Source organism: Acanthisitta chloris, unplaced genomic scaffold (genome assembly GCF_000695815.1).
Source record: "Acanthisitta chloris isolate BGI_N310 unplaced genomic scaffold, ASM69581v1 scaffold8798, whole genome shotgun sequence".
NCBI classification, from domain to species: domain Eukaryota; kingdom Metazoa; phylum Chordata; class Aves; order Passeriformes; family Acanthisittidae; genus Acanthisitta; species Acanthisitta chloris.
In genome coordinates, this window is record NW_008687546.1 from 34,996 (window position 1) to 54,877 (window position 19,882).

Here is a 19,882-nt window from a genome sequence, read left to right on the forward strand (position 1 = left end):
TGTTTCATTTGTGCTCTGTTTTCAAAGTCAAGACAATGCCAGCAGCACCACACCATGCACCAGGATCTCAGTTAGCTATTCATCGATAAACACGGATGTTATCACCATGATATTCACACTCTCTGCTTCTTAGTACTGACTGCAGGAATTCAGGTTTGGTGTGATGAAGCGCCATATTTCTGGGGTAACCTGTTTAGCAGTGTGCCTAGAAAAAGCTAACAATAAACACAAGTATTTTTTAACATGTGACAGGAGGAAAATGTAGAAGGAAAGGCAGACCCTCAAGTAGTTGTCAGAAACTGTAAGTAAAATTAATTTTTCAGGAATATTTAATCTACAAGTCTACTCAATTCTATTTATAACATTCAGATACAAGTATGTTACACATGTCTCTACTGTGACACGAAGTAAGTCTTCAGGTAAGCATTTCTGGGCCTTCCTGTGTGGGTAATCCCAGCCCCTTTTTTCTGCAGCCTTAACATGGCAGTTTATCAGAAGGAGCAGCAAGAAATGCTTGAGAACTCTATCACTAGCTACTGTATCACACCTAAGCTGTCAGAGCCAGCTGGCAGGACTCTTAGGAGAAAGATGCAGTGGAGATTTAAACCCTATCACCACAAAAAAATCTAATGCAAATCTAATCTAAAAGGGCTTGCTGATCTTTCACTGGTGCATCCCTTTCAAACTGGTGCAGGACACCTGAAAACATTACCTTACAAAGAGGACAGTGAGCCTCCAGAAGGACTCTTCCCAGCTGGGTCCTGGCACCACGTCCGCACACAGTGGTAACAGATGGTGAGGAAGAGTCACATTGAGTGTGAAGTGGAACTCCAAATCAGCAGCAGTCACCAGTGTAAGCTCACGAATTACCCACGAAGATGTAAAGTCAGGAGTGAATCTGTCAAGAAAAACAGTCAGAGCTGGTGTTATTTTTCCATTGTTGGGCTGAATTTAGTTTTCTGAAGTCCCATTGATACCAAAAATACAAAATAATTCCTGGTTTAACAATATTAAAAAGCCACAACGAAATAAGTGCCCATTATCTGTTTAGACTATGCAGGTGGCATTAACACCTAACAGAGGTCAAGACTTTAAGGCCATCTTCAATTGGTAAAATATGTGATTTTATTGTGACTCTTCACAATACTCTTATTACTCACTACTGTGACTAGTTTAGCTATTCTCAAGTCGAGGCACATATGACCAACTCAGGTTAACCAAAACATTCTTTAGCAAAAGAACAGCTGTCAAAGACAGGCAGCATTATTTCAGAAAAGGTCAATTACTATGGTACAAAGCTGCCAAGATGGGGAAAGCAGAAGAAAACATCAGATTTGTCTCTTCTTTCACTTACATCCCTGACCCATGTCATTATTCTATTTGACTGTCATGTGTACTACTAGACCCATGTAGTCTAGTATAGGTCTAGACTTTCCAATCAGTAGAGGTGATACTTGTTGTATAGGAAACCATAGTTACTTTAATACAGTAACATTAACTCCACGTATGCTTAAGTCATGGTATCTTTCACTCAAGAGGATTTAAAAAAAGAATCAGCTTTAGACTGTGTGCAATGTTCGGAAAACATGACTAGATTGTGGTCAGGCTACTTGGAACAAGCTAGAGAATAACAATCAAATTTAAAAGAAGCCAGTGGCAAAGCATTTCTCATTCTTTTATTGTGGCAACTTTTTGCTTTAATTTATTACTTCATAATGCACAGATAAAAGCACGTATGCTGCTTTTTAAGAATAATGGGTCATGCAAAGAAACATTACTATATTATCCGTTAGGATTACCCTTAGGGAAATGCTTATGAACTTTACGTTCAAAGCTCATCACATTTTGTGTGTGGGTATGCTATTGGAGTGTCTGTTACTGAAATTAATTACTTCAAATTTCCACTTAAGTTATTTTGTCAGCAAATTTGTCAGTGCTTACACAATGCTGATCTCTCGTGATGAGTTCTGCGCCAGGAAAAATTCATGACAGTCTAACACTTCAAATCCATATCCCTGGCAACTGTAACCATTGATTTTCATCGACGAAATTGTTATAGGAAGTGGCCCAATATTCTCTACTTTGAAGTTCTTCGTAATGGATAGAATTTGCTTGCTGTCTTTCAGTTCTTAAAGGAAAAAAAGAAAGCAATTATTTTACAGTGTACAAAAATTATTTTCTTATGCTTATAAATAGCTATTTTTACTTTAAAGCTAATAAAAAATACAGACGTGACCAACATTTAATACAGACTGTTTTGCAGCAGTATATTTCTAGAACTTGTAACTATTCTCAACCTGCATTTTGAAAGATCAGAATCTACATCTCTAATGTCCAAGCTCTCCAGCTTTCAATGTTCTATTCACTTAACATTAATGTACCATATCAGTACCACTACAGAGTAACTCAGCCAGCTACAAAACCAGAGACCTGTGTCTTCTTACTCACGTCGTCTGCAGTCCATTAGTGTAGTTTCTGGCACCTTGAATCGAAGAGATCCTCCTGCACCAGGCAGTCTTCCCCCTACTTTAAGCAATTCTTTGGCTCCAAAGCCTTCTACATTGACCACGTCCAGAATGGTTAAGTTATTTCTGCCATAATATAAAAATCAAGCAATCAGCCACTGAAATACAAATGAAGTCTGCAAAATCATGGCTTTGCTCTCTATGTGCCAAACCAAGACAACAGTGTTTCAGTATAATAATCTGTGGCTACACCTGGACAGGTTTCCCTTAAATAGAGAGCATCACTCTAAAACAGTCACCAGGGAATTTCACACAGCGAAGGAACAAGCTTTGTGACCACTGCCACAGGATGACAACTGTGCCATTTAGTAAAAATGGTTGCTTCTTCCATGAACTCTTTTCCTACAAACATAACAAATGTTTGGCTGCACATAAGACTCACTGGATATGTAAATCGTGTCATTATGGAGTCAAGTTGAAAATAGGAAAGCCACGCTATGTGTTTCTCTCTAAATTCAAAATTACCTCAGTACATTCACATGCATTTTATAACCCACTGACCATGTATCAAGAAAAAAAGGCACCATTATTTAATGACTGAGACATAAGGCACACACACACTTTAAGCAACTGTTGTTGAACTGGAGGTATTCTGACTTTCAAATTTTGACCATTTGTCATTGGTCCAAGATTTTTCAAATTCATCCTTACACTGAGTTATTTGATTCTCACAAGTGAAACTTGGCTTACCTGATTAAAATAAGGGAAGCTACCCTTTTGTAGTCAAGCGGTGTAAAAATGACTCCAACTTTTCTGGTTTCCAGTGGCTGTAAACTTAACCAAAGCAGCTCAGAACTGCATTTCTTGCCGATGAGATCCTCTTGATGTGCATTCTGTTAAACAAAAATGCATTTCTTATTCACAGAAAACACGTGTGTTTAAAGATGTCAATAAAGAAAGCACTATATCTTTACTTAGCACCACATAAGATATTTTTGGCAAGGTGCAGCTACTGCTAACTTGTTATACAAAAGTCTTTCATTTTGACAACATAAAACATCAGATAAGGTTGTTTATTTGAGCTAAAGTTCATATTACTGCACTTATTATGAGGAATGTATTACTTCATTTTTTAAAACAGTTTTTATTTGCTCAGATGGAAAAGAAATTATATAGTGTCTTTCATATTCAAGGAATCCTGAAACACTTCACAACACAACGAGAACTGACAGTGTACTGATTGCACAGGGAAATGTGGCAACCATTATGCCCTCAATGTATGACTTACAACTTGATTTAAGTGAGAAAGGGACTGTTGGCAAATATGCTGATCATTCGAGTGACTGGAAAGAAGCCAAAGTGAATTCCCTACTACATTAATTGGAGACCAGAACTACCAGAAGTTTACTAAGTCTGGAAATAATGTAAATTTTTGCTTGTTTGTTTTTGATACTGTTGCTTTTTCTTTTCACTATTAAAAAAATGAAAATAACCCTAAAAGTTGCTCTTCCAGAACTGGGAGTCTCCTCTTAGAAAGGGGTGATTGGATAGCTATAGCAGTTAAAACAACCATAAACATTCCAAAAATGGCTCGTTTGGTTATTTTGCAATTTACGGCTCTTGTCCTAACAGCTCTTTTGATCTTTTCCAATTCAAAATGTTTTTTCCCTTAGTCTGCTTTATGAAAAATAACACTCAAAAACTTTGAGAACCTGCATTTAACCGCATTTATTAAATGGAAGCCACGTATGACATTTGCGAACTTCACCGTGTCACTCGCTACAAAGAGACGCACTCAAATGTCGGTCTAACAATTCATTATACAGAAGGTGACCACGTAAATGATGGCAAACTCAAAAATTTAAATACTAACAACTAGTGATTTGGTAAACAAGCCAAGATCTGTCTCATATGTGCTGAATACCTGTCTAACAATACAAATCCCCCATAGCTCTTTAAATCTCACAAAAACATATATTGCACACACTGATGTGCAATACAAAATGCACAAAGTATAAAAATGATGTGATCTACCACTGTTTTTCCATTTGGTCAAAAGTATGGTGTATGGGACTGTGGAAACTCAGTCCTATCCATCTACCACCTTCTTTTTCAGAGTGTGCCTACAGGCTAGGATTTTTGAACTGCTGTCTCCTCTCTTTTATAACAACTCTTACAACTGTTGCCAGAAAGGAAAGGGCAGCTTTGATTAGCGTAGCAACGACTTTTCTTTTTATAACTTACAAATCTTTCGTTAAGGTCTTAGAGAATATGTGCAGAAACATAATGTCCTACACAGAACATTAAAGATGAGGCTGCAGCATGCCCAAAATGCAAGATAAATACATCAATTCCAGACTTTTGACCAAGCCTGAAGTCCAAGAAGAAATTTCTGGGTACTCTGGCCATCAGAATATGCCAATATCCCTGACACAGCATCTTCTCTGTTTCTGTTAGCCATGACACAACACCTCAGGGCTTAACCACAACTCAGCACTGGTGTGACATAGTCAAGTGTTATCACACTCATGCAAAAATTAGAAAACAAGAACCAGAGAGAACCATGACATTCTAAACCGGAATCCGGGAGTTGCAATGACACAAAACTAAAATGCAGAGATCTGGCTTTCTCCTCCCTTCAACTACTGGACAGTATTTCCCTCTACTGACAAGATTATCAGCTAGCTCCTTGGCAACAGCAACTCAAAAGCCTAACACTTCATGGTCAGCCTGGGGCTAGATGTTAAGTCCCAACACAGAGTGCAATTGGTGGCCTCTCCAACACAAACACACACACATGCAGGCATGCATGCACCCCCTCCTTGTAGCTGTTTTCAAAACAGAGTCAAACTCTGAAAAACAAATAACTGCAAAGATACAAGCCTAACAGAAAGGTAAGAAAACACTATGAAGCTACTTTAAATAGCACCTGGGAACAAATTAGAAGGAGCATAGCTAGAAAAAAGCTTTTTCTAGTATGTCAGACCATTTCTATCAAAACTAGCCATCTTACCCTGTGAGAACATTCATCCATTAGCCTGAATTCGGTGGTTGTGAAATTAATAGCTTGCACATTTATGCCGAACCTATATAAACCAAAGAAAAACAATAAAGTACTTCAAACCCAGTCTGTCAGAATTGCATTGACTTATTTCTACATGCTGGCATTGATTCTTAAATAAAGACTACTTTTACAATTGCATTTTGGCAGCTGTGAAATAGGGTGGAAATGTGGGTCTGCAATGCAACAGAATATACTACAAATCAGTTTTATGTGGATTCCACACACTTGGAACACAGACAAATGGCTGGGCACTCCAGATCTGTCAGTGCACAATATTGCAAAAGACCGAGAAATATAATTTATAAGTCACACAAACACAAATGCCCCAAAGCTTCTTCTGCCCATATAACTGTTAAGAAATAATCATTATCAAATCTCATTTATTTACTTAAATATCCCCCTTTCTGCTAATGATTTGCTTGGGACAAATTCCTATTTTCTATCACATACTCTTGCAAATCAAATTCACTTACAGCATTTGATGACTAGCGTGAGCATAAATTATAAGCATTTGACATTAAGGTATTAAAAACTGACATAAGAAAACCAACAGGCAAAATTTCAGTTTTAGAGGACCAATGGAACTCCAGCCACTGAACTGAAAACTCACTTGTCACAACTGTCTATGACATGAGCTTAAAAAGAACCAGTTAGTGGATGTGATTTTTGGTAAACCTAGAAGATCTGCAGAAACAAAAGTGTGCAAATACAGAGAAAATGTAATTTCAAATCACTAGAAAGAGTCTACGTGGAAATCATATTTAGTATACAAAAAGATGTAGTTATTAATGTGCATATATATATATTTACACATACACACATATATATGCACATACACATACCTATGTAAAGAAATGATGATAAGGAAGCAATTACACAGGTATTTGGACCCCAAATAAGCAAGTTACACTTAAGCACATGAGTAATCCCACTGGCTCTAACCAAGCAGTCCTATCACCAACTACACCATTTTCTCAAGGTTAAGTGTGACAGCCAGGGTTTATTTTGATGAGCTTCAGCCCACCTCACCATACTCCTTTATTGTTCTTATCTTATCTAGATTTCTCATTAGACCATCTCAGTTCTAAAACAAAAAGTCCAAATCAGTGCAGAAACATTTACTTAGCTGGCCCTAAACATTTATAGTGGGGTTCCTGACTCTGGACCTGAATTCTTCTCCCTGGTTCCTGTTTCTTCTTCAACTAGAGTTATCACTTAACAAGAAGCTAAGAAGAAAACTTCTGGTGGGAAGGTTCAGATACCTTCTTCTCACTGCTCAGTCTACAGACTCTGCACAGTTCCTAACTAGCACTGCAGGGAGCTGCACATTCCCAATTCTGCAAGCTGTTCAGCTCACCTGGGCAGCTTGCAGTAAGTCTCACACACTAAAAGATGACCAACTATAGTTTAGGTCTGGCAGACACAAACTTGCTTAAAACATGCTCAGTATGTGCTTTATCATTGACGAGGTACATTACAAAGTCATGCACCATACAGGGAGCTGCTCTGAACACAATTATGCCTTCCAAAATGCATTGTTCCTACCTAAGTTTCACTTTGAAAAATTAAAAAAACACCAATAAGCAACAATCATAAGGCATAGCAAACAGATCTTGTATAAGGGAAAACAGTATCCTGAGATCGTTATTACCATTTGTTCAGCAGACTCAGTGAAGCTTGGGGATCAGGGTAGTAAGAAAGAGGCAGAAGCTGCAACGTAACTGGGAAGGATGAAGGGTTTCTTAGTACGAAATATTTTACCTAAATAATTTGGAGGGGAAAAGAAAAAGTTAAAAACTACATATTTGAGAACTGGATGGTAAAATAATTCAGTGCTGGTAATATGATCTGCATTTTCAAGGGACTTTGACCTGGCTTCTGTCTAATGCAGTATAATCATACGTGCACAAGACAGTATGGAACAGCAGGACATGTCACCACAATGTTACAATTTGTGAGACCAGCTAAGAGTGCATGAAGAACCACATGTCCAAAAATACACACTGTCCCCACTCCCCAAACAACCCTTTCACTTGGATTTTGATTTATGCAGGCAGATGTGAACAGAGCTCTTTCACAGGAGAAGGTGAAGTTAGTGAGATGCCACTCTTTCTTACAGAAGTCTGAGTGCCAGCTGGTTATACACATTACTGTAATGACTAACAATTAAATTGGACAAATGGAATATTAAGATAATTCACAATATGTGCATATGAAAACTATTTCCATATGACGGGTTCTGGCCTAGGCTAGGTTAGCAGAGACCTAAATCTGACAAATGAGAAAGAACTGTCAGTGTGGCTGGAAGATGCACTGCTCGACATGCTGCATCTCTCATAAATGTTTTACACATGCCTGTTACACAAGGCAGCAGCATGAGGAAGGCCATCCTGTCACCACATGCATCATTAATGTCAGCACACCCTATCCCTAGTCCCATGTTCAATTATTTTACCACAAGCATGTAACTTATTAAATGATGCAAGGAAAGCTTAACAACCACAAACAATTGTTGGTCAAGACCTACACTGCTTTAGTCCTCTTCTTTTATTAAAATATTACAACTAGGTAGCTAGAAAAGGGATACAAGCCTATTGTCTTAAATTAGATCAAAATGCTGATTTACAAGCAGTATGAAAATGCTAAGCAACACCAAATACTAATCACACACTTTGTTATTTAAACAGGCTAAACATACATCAACTGAGAAAAAGTCTAGCAACAACCATCCTCACCATACTACTTTTAATGGCTGTGGCACTGAAGTTGAGCGTAAGGCCAGGCTCTGTAGTCAACCGTGGCAAGAAAAAGGCAAAGGATTCCTCTTCAGGCTTCTTCTGCTGAATAAAGCGAGTCGATCCCAAAATACTTCTCCTGCTTTTTTGGCAAGAGCAGAAAACTTGGTTAGTTTTTTCTTTCATTTTCTTTCAAAGAAAGAACAACGACGACCCCAAAAAAAAAAAAAAAAAAAAAAAAAAAAAAAAAAGATACATTTGCCAAGATTTATAATTACATCAACTAATCTTTCCTTGAAGACATTTTTTACAAAATAAAGCCCATAAAGTTGTACCCTAGTCGCAGAGAGCCTGCATAATTTAAGTGTATCCCTTCAGTCTCTACTTCTCAACCTAGAACACAGCTGTGGTTTTCAAAGCTCTACCTCTTTATTCTGTAGAGGGGCTGATGTTACTGATGCATCACCTCTACAAGAATTGCTCAGTCTCAGTGACTGCTTCCTTCCCAAATCTATTAGGCCTAAATCTATTAGGGACTAAAAACCCTGGAAGCTATTTAAAGACTCTAAATACTGAAAAGACTGCTTTGCAACCTGTTGATGAAGGATCCATGCAACTACATAAATCATCTGGTAAAACATGCTTTGACTGCTTTCATGCTAAGTAGCCATGGTGAGGTTACTGTAGTCAGAACATCATTGGCATTTTAAAGTTCAGGCATCTGAAAAACTTACTTATGGCTGGCAGTGCTTTGAAATGAAAGCTGGGGGTATCTGTGGTGCTCTGAAACTCCAGGTGATTCAAGATAACTAACTTAAGTCTAGGAAGGTCCAGAATGCTTTGTTCTAATTAAGAATACTTCAGAACAGAAATATTCTTTCTTACACCACTGTACTGGCTTGAATTAAGAACCTCAACAGACTCTGTACTGACCTGCAAGCTTCCCCACGTCTTATTTTTTGCCATCTTTCATAAAGTTCACTTGCGAGCTCAGAATCCACATCCCAGGCAGAATGGTCCAGAGAGAGACTCTTCTGCCAGAGCAGATTTGCTAAAACGATAATAGATTTTTCATATTTTACAAAGATAGTATTTGCTCTTTCCACCAATCTACTTCTGAACACGAGTAATCAGTATCTGCAAAGGGTCTTGACACAAAAATAAAAAAGGCAACCCACTCCTCCCCTTCAAAGCAAGCATATGTGAGGGTATACATATCATTGTCCATATCAGATTTCCTTAAAGAAATACATCTGCAAAAACACAGTACTTGTACATGCAAACAAGAGTATGGGTACTGCACAGCCTTTCTATGCTCTCTAGTAAGCCCTTTTTACTGCTGCTGCTTCTAATGGATGCCAATGTTACCAGCTGTCTACACAGAACCCTTCACTGCTGCCAGTGAAGTATCAAGATAATGTAACACATAGTGGTACAAAATTACAGCAGGGAGCAAAACAAATCCCACAGTTTGGCAGAAATGGTGTTCTCCTTTTAGCTTCTCTTTTCTAGGTGCTGATAATTTTCTCAAATTCTCAAATTGCAAGGCTTTACATCAGTCTAAAGATCAATGTCTTTTAGAAGGCTAGACTCACATTGGATCAGGCACTTTCACATAGCAGAAAGAAGTCAGAAAAGCAAATTTCTTTTGAAAGAAAAAAAAGGCTTATTTTAAACGTGCATGTACTTTATCTTACAATCCTTAGTGTTTAAAGCAACCAACTGAGATTGATGATGACTGAAATAATCCAGCTACAAGTTCTTTAGGTCTATATGTTCAGGCTTGTGCATTACACTTTTCTATTTAACTAATATCAGTATCCTAACTACAAGGCAGAATACTTGTATGTAAATATCTGATTATGTGTATTATTAGAATGGAAAGAAAGCAAGCAATAAGGATTCACTTATATCAGCCATATTCCTTTCTTCAGATTTTTAAAAAATACAAAAAAGCAAACTCCTGCTTCTAAGATCTGTACCTAAGACTGCATGTGTATCAGTGGTTCTTCAAGCCACATGTTTCTGTATGCCATCTCAATTCTTCTTTTTACATTTGACTGATTACTACTGCCTTCTTCCTATCTTCATATCATAGGAAAATACATTTTAGGAAACACCATCTTGAAAATATTCAGGAGAGCACTCCCTTTAACATTTGGTGACCCACAGTACCCAGCTGCCTTCTGTAGCTCCTTACTGAGCAGAGATTAAAAATCACTATTCTGAATCTGCTTTCATCAGACTGAACATACTTTAGTAAGTATCATGCCCATGTAAATATCTAACACTGTATTTTGGTAAATGCCAGCCAGGTACTTAAAACAGCTCCCAGCATTACAGCATCTGGAGATAGATTCTTCAGTTCCAGAAAATATGAGACTCCCCGTTCTGTCTCTTTTGCATGATACAGTGTTAAGGATGCTGTTTATAAGCCTGATAAATGGTCTTTTAAAAAAAACTATGAAATTTCTGAGAAAGAGATAAAGAGAAGGCCTTCAAATTTAACTCTGGCTACAGGCAAGATATTGGTCAACATTTGGGGTTTTTTTGGTTTTCATTAAAGAATTCCCACGATCCGGACCTAGGTTATGCACATTTTCTAATCACTTTGACCTAGTGGACAGCTTTACTATTCTACCTCAACACCTCTGGAGAACGTGCATACGAAGAACAAAAAGGGCAGCACATCACGAAAGAGAATTTATAGGAGAGTCTTCTACATTTAGTCCAAAAGAAAGGTTTCAAGGCAGAACAATAGCTTAGCACGTCCTGCAGACTTAGAGGTCTGAAATATCACACAGTGTACTCAGTACAAGTTACAGTCACTTATGTGCTCCCAGAAAAGTGGATGTTTTTAAAAAAACATAAAACTAAATGAACAATCTCAATATACTCATTACAGTCCTGCTACATAAAATGAATTTTCTACAATAAAACTACTGTCAGATGCCAAAAAAAGCCTAATTCGAGCCTACCTGAATCAGACTTTCCCAAGTAGCACTGAATATCACAGTGGGCGATTGCTTCAAAATGAAGATCTCCCTGCTGGAAAAACAAACCACAACTGACCATATGACAAAACAATCGAAAAAATTTCAGTCTCTTGGTGCATAATTTCAATGAGTAAAGTAAGAGAATTAAGGTTGCCTACAGAACTGCAATTCCATCGCTGTTTTCTCTGGGGGCTTAATTTCTCAAGCTCCAGAACTAGTACTGAGCTTTCCTTTCAGGATTAAGGGACAGATATCAGGCCTAAGAGAGAGACTGCTGCAGTCAGGTTTGCAGTACATAATAATAATTCAACACAACTGAATTCAATACCTTGGACACAGTCGAATATATCTGCAGAGGTATTTCAAACATCACTCCCACATTTGTGACCAAAAAAATACTAGAGAGCACATTCATTACAGTGTCTTTCACACTGAGCTTCAAAGAAAATACATTCCAGCAGCCTGGAGGTAGAGTCAGAGGTTCAGCAAAGTTCAGAATCTAGAAAGAATCAAACAACTGAATTAAAATTGGTACAGCATTTTTGGTGCAAGCAGTACCTTGAAGAACATAAACTTTTTCTTCCTTCATGTTTTTGCAGTTACTACATGCACATATAAGGCCATAACTGATCAGTTATGTGCACATATGTCAATCTCCTACCTAAATACAAAAAGCCGTTTAGATGCTTGCATCATGTGCTTATTCATAAACCAGATTTTCTGATTTGAATCAGGCAATTGTGTGAGTAAATTATTGGCTTTGCCTTCTCAACTTCAAAGCTCACCTATGCACTAAAGACTTCCACTATGGCCTATGAAGAAATGCTGACTCCTACAGAGCACAAACACGCATGCAACAATTCTGAGAGCAGAGCAATGGTCCATAATTTGATGCATCTACAGCTGCAACTCAAATGAAAGAACAGTTGCTAGTAAAACAATATGAAACTAAGCTGGACAATGAATAACACCTATTGAGACAGCAAGCTCTTCAGGACCTAACAGTTACAAATGTACATGTACCTTTGTTTTGAACTGTTTCCAACCACCTCTAAGCACACTGAGTTCTTCAAATAATCTATTTTGTATGTTAAAGGTCCATATCCTTAAATCAAAGACAAAACACTGCATGAAGCAGAAATAAAACTTACCTTTACAATGTTCTTTGTTTCTCTGGCTATGAAGACTTCATTCAATTCAATGCTGAAGTAAAAATTATTTGTAAACCATATGGACCAAAATCCTGAAGTATTAAGATGTGGCTCTATATGAAATGATGCTGCAGAAGGATCTACATCAAAATACCTGTAAGTAAATACAGAAGAAAAATAAATATATTCTAAATTGTCCTTGACCACACGTAAGTGGTCCATACAAAAGATACTTTAGTATTCTTGCATTCTCTTAAGGTTTTAAGGAGAAGAACAAAATTGAGAAGATACTTTAGTATTCTTGCATTCTTTTAAGGTTTTAAGGAGAAGAACAAAATTATTTCCTTTGGAGTAATTCCCTATTAGAGTAAAAATTGACAAGAACCATGCGAAAGAGGTAGGCAAAACTCTACGCTCTTGTTTTGCTATAGTACAACATTGCCTAATGCTTTGTGACACAGTTTGGATGAACTGGCAAAAGATGACTGAAGAAAGAAAAGACTTCACATTTTTTCTAAAACTATCCAGCTTCTGCATTGGATTAACGAGGATGCTGGAAATTTTATCACAGACTAAGCAGCATTTATATGAATATGAGTTGCTAATTCTTTTACTGGCTCCTGAAATAATTCTTGGGATAAAATACAGAACTATTGCTTGAAACAGGTCTGTTTTGGCAAACAACAAAGCAACAATGGGAAGAAGCCTCTTCACTGACCTTGGAATCATTCAGTGACAAAGCAAGCTAACTTCATCTCTTAAAAGTAGGGTACAATATTATTCTTATTGTTTCAGTGAATGTTAGGAAACGAACAAAAATCCACTGCCAACCTACCCTTCCATCACAGGACAGGAAAGACAGGCTTTTAGTGTTGTAGTGCCTTCCAACAGATTTTTCTTCTTATTGTCAGAATAAGGACTTTCACTGTCACAGGATGCAGCTGGGCAAAGAGCAGACACAAAGAACTCATCAGCCAGAACGAAAGCATATACACAATGATTTTCATGTGAAGATTTGCAAAAACACTACAAAGGGGAACATTTGCTGGTCCAGTACTCACACAGGTGAGCAAAGCATCTAATCACTCAAGTCTCGCTTTAAGAAGAATTTATGAATGCTAAACATCTTCAAAAACACACAAACAACATGGCTGTGAAGAGCAACCCGACCAATTTTAACCATGTGTCATTGGCACAGCATTCTTACTGATCAGTGTACACTGTTTCCTTCCAATAACTGAAAAACTGCTCTGAAAAAAACAATCACTTAACAGCTGCTTCTTTCTTCCTACTTTCCCTTTTTCACTAGGAAAAACATGTCCCAATGTCATTATGAAAGCAGTCTGTTTTATAAATGTTTAAAAGTCTATACACTGCAGTCTAGCGGTCAGAATAGGAAACAGGCTGGAGTTGGGAAGGCTTAAACATCAATCTCTGCTCTTCCACAAACATGTCTGGTCCTGGGCAAGCCTCTTCAACAATCCTGCCAAGATACGTCATAGAAAACAGCCACCCAAGCATAATAGACTTTTAGAAATTGTATTTGCAACAGAAAAAAAACCCACAAATTATAAAAAGATGCTGAAAAAGCGTGTTCAATAATTACACTTATTGTAAAATCAGCTAACATTTTAGGAAATGTTTTCTTCCCCTTTTTGAAATATGTATAGCTTAGAGCCTTCAATCAGCATATATACACAAAAATGGTGGAAAAAATCAGCAGAAAGAATTCACCCTCAATAAAGTCCAGACAAGCTGAATTTGAGATCTTTCCAGGTCTATGCTGAAAAGAGCTACTCTTTTATTATCAAATCATATTATCTCTAAATATATGCATCCCGTACCTTTACAAGAAATAGAAGCAACTTTTGTAAAGTTAGTAGATGATGAAGATAGCAGTACTGGCTCAAACTCCACAGGTGATGTGTCTTTGTGTGACAACTGCCGTATTTCCTGCATAAAGACAAGACACAACAATCTTTGTAGCAGTATTACCATTATTATTGCAGCTCTTGCATTAGTCTACCTTCTTGTCAAATTTGCAAACCACCATCTGACATTTTCTCACATCTTCCAAATCAAGACATGGATTTTTGTTCAAGCTAACAGCTCTTATGTCTAAAAAAAAAATCCATCACTGAACTGTAACTCATCATCTCAAGGATCTATTAGACATTTGGGCACATTTCAAAAATGTAGAAGTGTGACATTTGCCACCAGCAAAATCAATCTGCTATTAGAGAAAGCCAGTGGGTTAATTAATTCCCCGATCAAATTCAACATCCTAAATTATTTCTTCCTAAAGCCCACAATTACCTGTATATGCACAAGGCTGTTTCCAGAATGCATGATATGCACATCGACTGAGGAGTGACCTGTCCAAAAGAAAAGAGCACCAAGATAAGTTCACAAAGAATGGGAGCACTCTTGTTCTGTCAGACACTCATATGAGAAGCAATCTCAATTTAAATTTAAAAATCTTTGTGTGACAGCTACCCTTGTAAAAAGGAGAAACTATTCACATTTTGAGCTGACAAACTTTTGATAGAGGAGTAAAAATGCACTCAAGATCTTTGGCCACAAAGCATCAAAAGGGAATCTTCCTTCATTGTCCCTAAATCCAACATGAAGCACAACTCCCCCCTTTCCTACAGGCAGGGAGACAGGAGGTACAGCTGAAGGAAAAGAAGGATGGCTGATGCTGAAGTAACTTTCCAAGGGCCAGACTATCAACAGCTCCCGAGAGTCCAGTAAAAACTGTTCCACATCATACACAGCTACACAAGATCCTGGCTTGCCTGCTTTGAAGAGGAGGAGAAGACAATGTGAAGCTGAATTCAGTGCTTTGGGCTCAAAACAGGAGTGGTCCTATCAACTGGCAGGGTAGCAAACTGGAATGGACCTATCAAATGGTGGGGTAGTAAATTATTGCCAAAAGCAACAGGAGACATGTATACAACTCAGCTTTCACCTGCCAATAAGGTGGCAATGCTGTATCAGTTAACCACCCTTCACCACTGGCAGAGCTATGATCCCATCCACAGGACACTACAAAGATGTAGAGGACCAAAAGAAGAGCAGCAGGACAGAACAAGAAATGGCTATTATACCACAGTGGTCATGACACTTGCATAAGGAAGACAACTTGAGTTCTTGCCCTTACTTATACTTGAATTACACCAGTATATGCAGACTGACATAAAAGGACATTCTCCCAGTTGACCACTAACAATTTCTAATAGCATGTGTGCTTTGCTCATCTGCTTGAAAGCAAGACTACAGGTGCCAGCTTCCAAAAGAGGGCTCAAAATGTTGATTATGGGTGAGCAGATGCTCCACGTATCCACAGCTGTTTAAAGCTTCAACCTTTCCAGATGGCTAGCTCCCCTGCACAGACCCTGCCTACCTGCTGTCCCATTCTACGTGCTAGCATGTGTTGCACACAGATTAACACAGCACCATATTCCTCTTAGTGAGACTTTCCCTTAAGACAACATTTCTCATTTCATTATACAAATGGAAAGCAATCGAGCATTGCTGTTTGATATGGTAAGGCCACTACTGGTACTGATGGAGCAAGACATGGATTGTCCCACCAACAGCAAGTCCAAAGGGCTTGTATGATCAATCTCTAACACAGCGAGGACTTATAATTGCATTATATTTAAGAGAAAACAGCCCTAAAATCATACTTCCAGTACTTTAACAACTGCAAATGTTAACAGCGAGCACCCTTGACACAACAGATGTGAACCATTTCCTACCAGCTTCAGAAGAGATGTATATCTACAACTCAACATAACAAAACACTGGCATCTCACTGGCAGGGAAATTAGGCTTACAGAGCGTATTTCAGTTTCAGCTCTGTGAAATATCACATCACAGAACAGGCACAGTCTGTTGTATATATTGTTTTGTGACTAGATTTTGAACGGTACTTCTCAAAAGACAAAAAGATCATATTCTTACTTTAGAAGTATGCCAAAAAATATTATTTTAATCTGGATTCTTAAGCAGTTCCTTCTTCAATCAGAAAGTAAAACCAGCAGAAATGCCTAAAAAAACCCTATTCAACAGAATGTAAAACTCTATAAATAGTTTCAAATCCCCTGGATTTAGCAGATTTGCTGCATAAAGAAACTGCAAGGAGTTGATTGTTTTGCCTGTGGAATTCTAGCTTAGGAGAACAAATGATGCACACATCTGTATTACCTCATTACCCGACTTTCCACAATGGCCACTATCCCCAGTAGCGCATAAAGCATTCTGCCCTCACAGACCCATTATGGTCGATATAATTAATGGGAAATCAGAAATGCCATTGCAGAAATCGAAGGTCCACGTCATCTTCCCATACTATTTAAGCAGAAGAATGAAACAGATGTAGTTTACAACTTTACTATCATTACCTTTATGAAGAGAGTGGCACTTACAGTAACTCTGCCCTACACAAATTCTCTGACAACCTGTATTAAACTGAACTGAGTTGGTTCCCCTTACTCACGAACTTAAGCTGTGGCTGAATTGGATTCAATTTAACACAATAAATTACAACTTATGTATAAAACCAAGCTGCATTACAATTAACAAGCATATTTAGGACTTACCTGAGGTCTTTGTTTTTTCCATTGCTACATAAACTACAAAAAGATTCTCCAGCAAGTATTGTCTGTGCTCCGCAAAATCTTGCTGGGCATTTTCCATTCTTACCATTAAGCTCATTTCTAGCAGCATTGGGTCATCAGACATAAAACAGCAACTCTGGAGTGAGACAAGGGGATACAGTGTGTGTGTGGTGAGTGACAGAACAGAAAAAAATCATTACAGTTAAGGTATCCTGAGAAATTAATCAAAGGTATTATCTAACAGTCAAGGTTTCCAGCACCAAAGTGCTGGCAAAACAGGAGTCATGAGGACCACTGCTAAAATCTCATCAGAAACCAAACACAGCGCAGGTACAGACAGCACAGCAAAAACAAAGACAAAACAACTAAAAAGGACAGCGAACCTTGAGAGAATGCAAATTTATAAACTGTCTTAGTCAGTCTCACCTCAGGGACTGCAAAACAGTTTCCTTTCTTAAATCCTTTGCCTTCAATAAAATGTGCCATAAACAGACTGATGCATGTGTCTTAATGGTAGGAAGACAGTTCATGTTCACTGGTCTGTTTATAGTTAATTTTTCCAAATCCTTTTGGTTTTGTCCCCATTTCTCACTGAAGTAATTTTAAAAAAAACAAACATACATGTACAATTCTTAATAGAAAACACTGTAGTCTGGCTAGAATACTTCAGAAAAATACAAATAGGATCTTATTTCCTCCTGTTAAGTAGTGACTGCTGTTAACACAGCTGAGTCTTAGCAACTAACAGCTGAGTCTTAGCAACTACAAAGACACAGACACCATTTTGAAAAAAAATAAAAATTAAAGCCAACAAAGCAAAAAAAACCTAGATGATCAACAGTGAATAAAATAAATTGACCCTGCATCACACCATAAAGATCACTGAACTCAGGCTCTGATACTCTATCAAGAGGACTAATTTGCTCAGGAGGAGGAGGAGAAAGCTGGCATGTGAAGTGCTCTCAGAAGTGCAGCAGAACACCTGTAGCTAATCCCAAGAGCCACAAGAAGTACAGCAGGAGCAAGGAATGGCAATGGGATGCCAGCTCACCGCTCACGCAGCATCAAAGAAACCCTCAGCATTTGAAATGGCTGCCAGAAGCATGAGAGGAGGCTGCTGTGGATACCTGGTGTGTCTTTGGGAAGCTCAGATCAAAGACCAGGTAGCTGCACTCCAATGCTCAGCTGCACCTCAAGCCCAGCCCTACGCACCAGCACAATGCGAGAACCAAACACAGAAGCGAAACAGCAAAGGATCCCTGCAATGTGCAAGATACACGGCACTCCCAGCTACAGAGTCTGGGCCTCTGCACACTTTGTGAAAGAGAGGGGCTGCAGGTCAGAGTGCAGTCCCCCCTATCTGATCCAACAACACATCTGAGTACCATCACCACTGTGAGCCAGCACCCACCCACTGGGTAAGGACACTTGAGGAGAGAGGGGAAGAGGAGCTTCAGATGGCACTGCCCGGGATAAGGAAGTAACCTACTGTCATGAATGCTCAGCGCTTTGGAGGGGCTACTCTGCTAACACACTTGCCCCTCCTCAGCTCTGCCCAGTGCCATGGCTGCCTTCAGAGGCCCCCCAGAGAACACAACCCAGGTAGCCCAGGCTTCAGCCTCTCAGCTCACTGACTGCTTCTCACTGTGAACCAGATACTTGTGAAATGTTTCTGGAGAACACAAATTTCAGGAATCTAATCATTTTTGTGCCCCATGTAAGTAGTACAGCACCTATACATTAGAATGTTTAACCTGTTGGATGGGTTTTGGTTTGGCTTTTTTAGGGGGACGGGAGCATCTTTTTTCATCTCCCTCTCTCCTAGAAAGATTAGTGTGATATGTGTGACATTTAATTTATACCACAGGATAAGGTTTTATAAAAGCACAATTCCCCTTTAAACTGAGATGCTGAAAACCACAATGTTGCTAAAACTTCTAGAGCTCTAGGAAGTGTCCCTCTAAGCTTGATGTAGAATAAGAAGACTTAAATAGATCTAAAATAATAAAACTTACCTTAATTTGCTGATACGCGTCACTAGGTAAACTGCATTCAAGATGAACCCGTAAGAGACTGGCGTTCACAGTTTCCGCCTGTAAGAAAGAAAAGTGAAGAAAACATCAAGCACATTGCTTCAAATGTTATATAAATCTGATTCACATACCATAATTTATAAAGACAATAGGACTGCTTCCACATATACATTACACAGCAATGTAAGGAAATCTTAAAAAATAAATACAATCCCTCTGCACAGCAGGACAGCAATCAATCTCCAAATCTCATGAACTCCATCAATATCTACTTACTTATCAAACTATTATTACACATGATTATTAAATATTTATATAGTATCAGCATGAGAACTCATAAGCTTTCATATATATCAATAAACTGTATTCAACAGAGCCTTTTTGTATAATAAAAAAGCTTATTTCCTCGGGTTGTATGTGTTTTCTTTGCTGATCATATACTGAAACACAGTTGCTAGGCCAAGAACATAATGCTTCTTGGATATGGTCTGATACACAGGCGTCATGCCAAAACGGACAGACAGAAAATACTTGTTTCGCCTTTTTACTGACTGGAAAGGGAAAAGAAAAGAAAAGATGACATTGATTGTGCCAGCTTGTAAGGCACTCATAAACCTAATGGAGCAACAGCACTGGCAAAGCCAAGTATAGTTCATGAAAGCTATCTGGAAATCTATCTGCACTGCCAAATTACTTTCACAAACTGTTCAGCCAGTACAACTTGATTCTAAATTACATAAAAGAACCAAACTAGAATCAGAATGACAGGCCTGTCACTCTATCGGTCACTTAATTATCGCAAAATTTCCTGCT

The 19,882-nt window shown here is 38.3% G+C and overlaps 1 protein-coding gene across 1 annotated transcript in view; it reads right to left on the minus strand.

The window, feature by feature from the left end:
• KIAA0922 (KIAA0922 ortholog) overlaps nucleotides 1-19,882 on the minus strand; it is a 47,098-nt gene that overhangs the window by 17,191 nt on the left and 10,025 nt on the right. The window contains 16 exon segments of the mRNA XM_009080642.1: nucleotides 713-898; nucleotides 1,942-2,128; nucleotides 2,449-2,591; nucleotides 3,216-3,358; nucleotides 5,479-5,551; nucleotides 7,181-7,290; nucleotides 8,265-8,406; nucleotides 9,198-9,315; nucleotides 11,243-11,312; nucleotides 11,589-11,759; nucleotides 12,412-12,565; nucleotides 13,247-13,352; nucleotides 14,256-14,364; nucleotides 14,728-14,786; nucleotides 17,019-17,172; nucleotides 19,052-19,129. Coding sequence (XP_009078890.1) covers nucleotides 713-898; nucleotides 1,942-2,128; nucleotides 2,449-2,591; nucleotides 3,216-3,358; nucleotides 5,479-5,551; nucleotides 7,181-7,290; nucleotides 8,265-8,406; nucleotides 9,198-9,315; nucleotides 11,243-11,312; nucleotides 11,589-11,759; nucleotides 12,412-12,565; nucleotides 13,247-13,352; nucleotides 14,256-14,364; nucleotides 14,728-14,786; nucleotides 17,019-17,172; nucleotides 19,052-19,129 — 2,003 coding nt within the window.